Source organism: Clinocottus analis, unplaced genomic scaffold, assembly GCF_023055335.1.
Source record: "Clinocottus analis isolate CAN_PGR_092001 unplaced genomic scaffold, fCliAna1.0.p SCAF_12, whole genome shotgun sequence".
Classification (NCBI taxonomy): domain Eukaryota; kingdom Metazoa; phylum Chordata; class Actinopteri; order Perciformes; family Cottidae; genus Clinocottus; species Clinocottus analis.
The window spans coordinates 19608209-19617828 of NW_027175843.1; the positions used below are offsets into that span (position 1 = coordinate 19608209).

At 37.5% G+C, this 9620-nt stretch overlaps 1 protein-coding gene across 1 annotated transcript; it reads left to right on the plus strand.

Moving 5' to 3' along the window:
- The first annotated feature begins 727 nt into the window (after positions 1-727).
- Positions 728-8310, plus strand: LOC137783268 (trace amine-associated receptor 13c-like). The gene is made up of 4 exons (XM_068573071.1): positions 728-834; positions 1082-1117; positions 7202-7294; positions 7494-8310. The coding sequence occupies exons 1-4, from the start codon at positions 728-730 to the stop codon at positions 8308-8310; spliced, it is 1053 nt and encodes a 350-aa protein (XP_068429172.1).
- Positions 8311-9620: the final 1310 nt, after the last annotated feature.

The following is a 9620-nucleotide window of genomic DNA, read 5'->3' on the forward strand; positions in this document are numbered from 1 at the left end:
TTGTTCCTCCTACCCGTCAGGCGCCATAACATATCCATATGACAAGCAGAAACTGTACTGTGAACATGGAAAAAAAAACCCTATGCACGAAACTGGCACTGTCATTAAATCTTTAAAAACTGACCCCAGAAAGGTACCTTGTCAAAGAGCGTCATTGTAATGCTCAGAGCTACTGGGTAGTTTTTGTTGTCCACAGTCCTAGTTTGTAGCACCAACATATTTGAAACTGATCTTTACTTTCCAAAAATGTAATTCAACAAGACATGAGTTCAACCTTGTTATTGCTAACATTTTGAAAATATATTTTCATCTATAGCTTATCCAGGTTCATGGCATAATAGTAACCATGAACTGGACTCGCCCTTTTCTTGTCGTGGTCAACTGTCCTAAAAATGCAACGTTAGCTGCAATGTGATGTGCTTTGCTATTCCCCGTTACAGAAAATGATGGACATTGTAATTGTTTAGAATACAAGGGGGAAAAAAGAGGGGGAGGTGCAGTACAAGGAAAAGACCAATGAAGATAGTTGAGACATTGAGAGAGAAGTTCAGTCACTCCCACTAAGAGAAAGTTATCACCAGAGTAAAAGAGCAAGCAGGACAACAATAGATCAGTCTGTTGTAAGACGAGCTGAGCAGCATCTTGTCTCCACATCCTCAGAATGAAAACCCTTGAAGAAACTGAACTTTGCTTTCCACAACTGCTCAACTCCTCCTGCAGGAAGATCATGCGTCCTCACTCTGTATCTATGCTCATTTACATTGTACTGTCCTCCGTCTCTCTGCTCACTGTGACTCTCAACCTGCTGGTCATCATCTCCATCTCCCACTTCAGGTATTCATATGTGTTATCAAATTTATACAACTAGTAGCTGTACAGAGAGAAATTATGAATGGAATAGAAAAAAAAAAAATATTAGATCTCAGACTTTTCAGGGAAATATGTGTTTGTGTTTCAGTCATAAATTTTATGTCTTAATATAACAAATTAAGCTGCTAATAGTTATCAGCATGTTCTCTTTAAAAAACAGAGTTCAAGTCTGTGTTTGTCTGTGTTGGATTTGTTCTGCTTTCCTTCACAGTCTGCTGCTGAAGGATAACCTGGAACAACCAGGCAGGTATAATTCATGCATTGTAGATTGTGTTGTTATTAACTACATTGCTGGACTTGCAGATGTTTTTTTCACCTTCCTTGGTCCTGTCACTGCCATCATAGTTCTGTACATGAGAGTGTTTGTGGTGGCTGTGTCTCAGGCTCGTGCCATGCGGTCTCATGTTACAGCTTTACCTCTCAAGAGATCAGTGACTGTAACTGCTAAAAGATCTGAAATGAAAGCAGCCAGAGCTCTTGGTGTTGTTATTGTTGTGTTTCTATTGTGCCTCTGTCCTTATTATTGTGTTGTACTTACAGGTCAGTACGCCTTGCTTAATGCCTTAACTACTTTGTTTGTAACATGTCTGTTTGATTTCAACTCCTGTCTTAACCCTGTGATTTATGCCTTTTTTTACCCCTGGTTTAGAAAAGCCATTAAGCTCATTGTTACTCTTAAGATACTGCAGCCTGGCTCATGTCAGACCAACCTGCTGTAGAGAGACACTGCATGGTGGATGAAATTAGACAGAAAAACTAGGCCTCCAGAGAAGACTTAGAAGGCTCTGTGAACCAACTCAGATTTTCATTAATTTTGCACAGGTGGGTGGGTGGAGCTATTCTGGAGTTATGAGGTTATCACACTTCATGAGGGAATTGACCGTATGTTCTTCAGGCCCAAATCAATTATCTGGTATTTTACATTCCTACCTGCACTGGAGGTGTTTGTTACATCTGCTGCTTGTGAGATTTTTACATACAGCCCAGTTTCCTATGACATGGATTTATTGTTGTGAAGCAAATTATGAAAAATCACATTATAATCAAATCTATTACATTTGGGTGGATGCATGTCATTAAAGCTGCTTCCAGGGCAAACAAACTAAGTAAAACTTCTCTGGGTTATTGATTGTTTGTAAAGAATACAAATACTGTTCATTCCGATAACTAAACTTGTCTGCCAATTTGCATTTTGAAATTTCAATACCTTTTACCACTGAAACATATCTGATAACCTGTCAAGAATCATTTCAATCAATAACCACATGACAAATTCAATTTAAAGTGTTATGCTTCATTGTCAATGCAGTGTGTAACATTTTTACATCAGTGTTTACTCGTATCACATTAATGGTACTTGATGATTTTTTAACAATTGAAAAAAAAGGATATTTAACAGTGAACGAGCTGGAGATTCTTTTCTGTTGGAATCAGGATTCAAACATATTGTTTAAAAGCAAATGAGTCACTTGAATAATGAATACAATATACAGTATTATTCATGTTTAAGCAAATTCAATAACATAAAGAGGAAAGAAAACACAGTAATGATTATCTCGGTTAGTTTACATACTCAAAATAAATGAATAAGGCCTGTTAACGTTCACATGAAAGTCAAAGGTGTTTTAGAAAAATATACATTGTGTTCCACATCTAAAGTTTTTGAATTCAGTCACTCAAACAAATAAACAGTATTTGTATGTTTGTTAAAAAAAATAGTATAATAAGTCTAGTGAAAAACAACTTTTTTTTACCAGGTTTTACTAGGTAAAACGGCCTCACAAAGCTTCTATGCTGAAGCATGGCTTAATAAAGAGCCGACTCTTGACTCTTTTTAAAAATAAAAAAAAAATTCATATTTTGTTCTTTGTTCCATCAGCACTTAGTTTGGCGGGTGAAGTAGCAACAACAAACCTTTAACCATTGTAATCACTCCACATTCATCTCTACATTATGTTTGCATCACAGGAGCCAGGCTGCAGTATCTGAAGTGTGACAATGAGTTTAATAGATTTTCCTTAACCAGGGGTAGAAGAAAGCATAAACCACTGGGTTTACACTGGAGTTACAATGAAGTAGCCAGCCACTAAAATTGAAAATGCCAGACTTGTTGACATCTCCTAGCTCGCAAAAGAGGGATAAAAATAAGGACAGAAACAGCACGACAATGTCAAGAGTCCTGCCGGCTTTTCTCTCAGATTTCTTTGCTGGTATTGTAACCGAACCCTGGAGTGTAACGGCTGCAATATGAGACCTCATGGCTCGAGACTGAGACACAGCCGCCACAAACACTCTCATGCACAGAACTATGATGACGGCAATGGGGCCAACAAAGGTCATCAAGGTATCAACAGCTCCTTTTATGAAGTTGATTAAAACCACACAATCTACATCGCGAGAATTATATTGATCTGGATGTCTCAGGAAGTCTATCAGTATCACACCATTATAGAAAAAAGAACAAATCCAACACAGACAAATGCAGATTTTGACTCTTTTGTTGGTCACTTTGGTATGGTAGCTCAAAGGGTCACAAATGGCCACATATCGGTCAACTGATATGAGCACCATTTTTCCTACTGAGGCAGATGTAAGGATGAAAGAGGTGTAGTACTACAGTCCACATATCATGCTCCCCAAAAAACCAGCAGCCCCTAAAAAAAGGAAGAATAATTGTATCATAAGTAGCAAATGTAAAAGTCATGAGAACATTATAATCTGTATAAGTATCAATAGTGAAATAAACAAAATATGAAAAATGCAATGCATTATAGAACATGCAGTTATAGTTTCCAATATGAAAATATTTGCAACTGAATATATATATATATATATATATATATATATATATATATATATATATATATATATATATATATATATATAATAGCTGAACTGAATATATATATATGTATATATATATATATATATATATATATATATATATATTCAGCTATTTTCAACTATTCTTTCATCCGGATCCGGCCCGCCAGAATGTCCAGTCTGACAGAAGAAGAAAAAAAAATCTCTGATACTCCGCTATAAAATGGACACACAAACCATTGATGCACTGCCGCAGTTGATATGTTCTGCCATAAACACCAATGATAAAGGCAGAAAAGGTGTGGAAAAACTATAAAACAAAAACGCCGACAGTTAAAAAGCTATAAAATATATCAAAAAGCTGATTGATACAGTAATAGCTGAGCGTTTAGTCAACATTTTAAACTGGAAATGGTGTCTCTAACTAAAGGCATGGCAAACTTGTAAGCTTTTGAAGTTGAAGAAGTTTAAACGGGATTTGAAGATATTCTTTGATGGAAACCATTCTTTTTCATTTTGATAAAAAGCTGAATAATTTTAATATTTGATAAAATATTTAAAACATAAAAGTGTAAAATTAATAGCTGAAGGTTTTGTCAACATTTGAAAATTTAAATATTGTCTCGAGCTAAACTGTTTAAGAACCTGTAAACGTTTGAAGTTGAAGATGATTGGAAGCTTTTCCAATTGGATCCCATTGTAAAAAAAATCATAAAAAGCTTGATAATTCAAAAATTTGAAAGTCAGAAATATGAATAGTCATAGCAATCATGTCCTTAAGTAGCTGAACATTTGAATAATTGAACTTTTGTGCGTATCTGAAAATATAAAGGAGCTAAACAGGTCCAAAATACGGATGGAAGAAATAGAAGAAGTCTAACTAGAAAGAGCATTTCCTGCAAAAAATGTGTTGGAATGCAAAAAGCTGAAACTTATAGCTGAAATATTTGAAAGACATAGCTGAATATAGCTGAACATAGTGGAATATAGCTTAACTTCTCTAAATATAGCTAAATATATTGAAAATGAAAGAATAGCTGAATATATGTGAAAATAGCTGAATATATATATATATATATATATATTAATATTATATATATTAATATAGCAGAATAGATGAATATATAAATAAAGAGCAAATTATTATAGAAAATATAGAAAAGGCAAAATTCCTGTTGAAAAATGTTACAGTTCAAAATCATTTAATTGAACTGTTGAAAATCCTTGTTGTTTAAATGTATAATTGGAAAAGTTGAAAGGAAAACTGCATCATCTAAATCAGGGGTGTCAAACATGCGGCCTAGCCCGCAAGGACGTCCAGTCTGACAAAAGAAAAAAAAGTTTTTGTTTAGATAAAAGTTAGCCACAGCTGGGATTTGAACCACTGATCCTCTTCATCTAAGACAGAGTAGCAACCCAATGATCCACAGGTGCAGATGTTGTCACTCCTGATATTATTGGGTTGCAGAGTGTCTACAAAAACATCTGTTAAACCTCAGAATATGAACATGAGCGTCAGTGGACCTGTTAATCCTGATGTCTATAACCAAAGTGACCTGCACACACGCGAACGTGCACGCGACCATAATAACACGTTAGCGCGGCCGTTAGCGCGGCCGTTAGCGCGGCCATGAGCCCAGCCGTTGGCCCAGCTGTTAGCCCGGCTTCTAACACGGCCGCTCACGTGCGCGGCCGTTGAGGCGTGTTCGCACCAGTTCGCGTGCGTTTCCACGCGCGCCTGTTTCCCATTAGTGGGCGTTCACGTGTGCTGCCGTTCACGCATGTGTACATGCGCACCTGTTTGCGTGTGCGGCCGCTCAAGTGCCTGCAGCCAGCAGATGCACAGACCAAAAGGCTGCTGCTGGGGACGGATTTGCGCTCACATTCAGTCGGATTTCAACACATCTGAATCTGTTGGATTCCTATCGACCGCAGTTTACTACAGAAGACAAGATTTCCCACGTTTTGAGCTATAAATTATGCCCAAAGAGTATACGGTTTGGAGTAGAGAGCAAGTTTAAAATATTTTCATCACAAAATCCTTACGTCTTTCTCCGCTCTAAGTATGACGTCACCCGCTCTGAGCTGCGCAATTCACACCAATGATAACGGCAGAAAAGTTGCGGAAAAACATAAAACGAAAACGCAGACAGTTAAAACACTATAAAAGATATTTTAAAAAAGCTGAGTAATACAGTAATAGCTGAACGTTTTGTCAACATTTTAAAGGTGAAATGGTGTCTCTAGCTGAAAGCATGGCAGAGCCTTTACCTTTTGAAGTTGAAGAGTTGAAAGCGGATTTGAAGATGTTCTTTGTTGGAAACCATTCATTTTTGTTTTGATAAAAAGCTGAATAATTTTAATATTTGAAAAAATATGAAAAATTCAAAAGTGTAGCTGAAGGTTTTGTCAACATTTGAAATTTGAACTTGTAAACGTTTAAAGTTGAACATGAGTTGAAGATTTCCCCATTGAGTCCCATTATAAAAAGATCATAAAAAATCATAAAAAGCTTAATAATGTGAAGATTTGAAAAGTGAGAAATATGGAAAGTCTTACCATGTGTGTCTTTAAGTAGCTGAATATTTGAATAATTGAACTTTTTTCTGTATCTGAAAATATGAAGGAGTAGATATGGTCCAAAATACGTACGGAAGAAATAGTTGAATAAAGATTTGAAGAACAATAGTTGGAATGCTTCCAGCATTCCAACTAATAATAAAAAGTTTAATAAATATTTGAAGAACAATAGTTAATAATAATAGGTTTAAAGAAATATCAAAATAAAATTAACATTGTATTGCATCCCCAGTCCTTAGACCGGAATCTACTTTTCCAGGTTGGATCTGGAACCGCAATATATAGTCGTAGCAATGTAGCAGGCGTTTCTTCTGGAGATCAAACTATGCCTGTTCCCCGTCATTTGATGAAATACTACCTAATAGTTAATGATACAGTTTTAATGAAAAGAAAACCTTACTTGAAATCTCATGTAGTGCTAATTTCACGGATTGTTGGTTTCTGTTTAGATCATGGTAACTAATTCTGACCCACTCCAGCGAGTCATAGGGAAATCCAACTCTGGGGCTGATAACCTGTCAATAACAATTAGGTAATAATAATTTCAAACAATAAAAACATCCATCCATTTTTAGCCAATTATCCGGAGTCGGGTCGCGGTGGCAAAGGGCTCGGCAGGCCGGCCAAGGCTTCCCCCTCACCCACAACATTTTGCAGCTCATTCTGGGGGACCCCGAGGCGTTTTCAGGCCAGCCAAGAGATATAATTCCTCCAGTGTGTCCTAGGTCTTCCCCATGGGTCTCCTACCAGTTGGATGTGCATGGAAAACCTCTGTTGGGAGGCGTCCAGGAGGCATCGAAATTAGATGCCCGGATCACCTCAGCTGACTCCCTTCGATACGAAGGAGTAGCAGCTCAACTCAAAGCTCCCTCCTGAAGTCCAATCTCCTTACCCTATCTCTAATTCTGAACCCGGCCACACTACAAAGGAAACTCACTTCGGCCGCTTATTTACATTATACTGTCCTCCATCTCTCTGCTCACTGTGACCTGCTGGTCATCATCTCCATCTCCCACTTCAGGTATTCATATGTGTTGTCAATTTACACAACTGGCAGCTGTACAGAGAGAAATTATGAATGGAATAGAAAAAAACAAATATTAGATCTTAGACTTTTCAGGAATTTATGTTTTTGTGTTTCAGTCATTGACTTTTCATGTCTTAGTATAACAAATTAAGTTACTAATAATTATCAGTATGTTGTTCTCTTTTCTCTCTAGGCAGCTCCACACAACCACCAACCTCCTCCTTCTCTCTCTTTCTACCTCAGATTTCCTCGTGGGTTTCCTCATGATCTTTCACATTATGTTCATGGACGGATGCTGGTTGCTCGGTGACATCATGTGTGTTCTGTTTATTCTTATGAGCTTTATTATTACCTCTGCCTCAATAGGAACCATGGTGCTCATATCAGTTGACAGATATGTGGCTATTTGTGAGCCTCTACATTATCCCAACAAAGTCACACAAAAAAGAGTTCAAGTCTGTGTTTGTCTGTCTTGGATATTTTATGTTTTCCTTTACATTCTGCTAATGATGAATAACCTGGAACAACCAGGAAGGTATAATTCCTGCTTTGGAGAGTGTGTCATTGTTGTTAACTACATTGCTGGACTTGCAGATATTTTTTTCTCTTTTATTGCTCCTGTCGCTGTCATCATAGTTCTGTACATGAGAGTGTTTGTGGTGGCTGTGTCTCAGGCTCGTGCCATGCGGTCTCATGTTGCAGCTTTACCTCTCAAGAGTTCAGCGACTGTAACTGCTAAAAGATCTGAAATGAAAGCAGCCAGGAATCTTGGTGTTGTTGTTATTGTGTTTCTATTGTGCCTCTGCCCATATTATTGTGTTGTACTCACAGGCCATGACACTTTGCTTGATGCCTCAGCTACTTTCTTTGTAATAACTATGTTCTATTTGAACTCCTGTCTTAACCCTGTGATTTATGCCTTTTTGTACCCCTGGTTTAGAAAAGCCATTAAGCTCATTGTTACTCTTAAGATACTGCAGCCTGGCTCATGTCAGACCAACATGCTGTAGAGACACTGCATGGTGGATGAAATTAGACAGAAAAATTGGCCACCAGAGAAGACTTAGAAGGCTCTGTGAACCAACTCAGATTTTCATTAATTCTGCACAGGTGGGTGGGTGGAGCTATTCTGGAGTTATGAGGTTATCACACTTCATGAGGGAATTGACCGTATGTACTTCAGGCCCAAATTAATTATCTGGTATTTTACATTCCTACCTGCACTGGAGGTGTTTGTTACATTTGCTGCTTGTGACATTTTTACATACAGCCCAGTTTCCTATGACATGGGCTTATTGTTGTGAAGAAAATTATGAAAAATCACATTATAATCAAATCTATTACATTTGGGTGGATGCATGTCATTAAAGCTGCTTCCAGGGCAAACAAACTAAGTAAAACTCCTTTGGTTTATTGTTTGTGAAGAATACAAATAGTGTTCATACTGATCCTGGGAGTTTGCCCAAACAGTCTACATGTGTTTTGTGGACGTGGAGAAGGCTTTCAACCGGGTCCCTCGGGGGTTTTGTTGGGGGTGCTGCAGGTGCTGGACCTGTTGGCATGGGCTATCCAGTCCCAATAAAAACATGACAAACTCAATTCAAAGTTGTAGGCTTTATTGTCATTGGAGTGTATCACATTTTCATATCTGTGTTTAGTGTTTACCAATATAACTTTTATTAAAAATTAAATTTGTTTTTACTGTCATTTTCATACGCACAAATAACAGTTATTCTATACCAGGATTAGGTAAACTACTGCCCGCACATACGTATACAGCCTGTTGGGCATTTTAATCCAGAAGAAGAATATAATCATTGTAAAATTAAGAATAAAAATAAACTTTAAAATTCAATACATTTAATAAATGTTTATAAGTTTTGATAATGACCACTAGGACCATCAATAAGGGCAGGTATAAAATCAAACTTGTGGTGCAGCACCATACCTATCAGCAGGCAATGACTTTTAAATTTTAAGGCAGGAAAGAAAGGTGTGGCGAGCTCAGCGACTTGACTGTCAGAGATAAGAACTTCCGTCAAGGTTTCACATTTATGAAATAACTGAACTGCATGCTGGGTCCTCCTGTCAAACTGTCACGAAAAGTCTCCTGTGCTACGGAGAAGTATGATAAATGGGCAATCCTGACTCAGCATGCACTTTGGCGGTGTAATTTCTTAATGTGCAACCATGACTGAAGTTGTTACCCTGTCACATAAGTAGCACCCGCTGCGCCCTCAGCTTAACATTGAGACATTGTTGGACCCTGAGCAAAAAATTTGCCCACCCCTCTTCTATACAATAAAAAGTGTATTTTGCT

Excerpts from the sequence above, each read along its gene's own strand:
- LOC137783268 (XM_068573071.1), top strand. The coding sequence starts at position 728 with ATGCGTCCTCACTCTGTATCTATGCTCATTTACATTGTACTGTCCTCC. Across the intron at positions 835-1,081 it reads ATCTCCATCTCCCACTTCAG|TCTGCTGCTGAAGGATAACC; the intron begins GTATTCATATGT and ends TTTCCTTCACAG. Across the intron at positions 7,295-7,493 it reads ATCTCCATCTCCCACTTCAG|GCAGCTCCACACAACCACCA; the intron begins GTATTCATATGT and ends TTTTCTCTCTAG.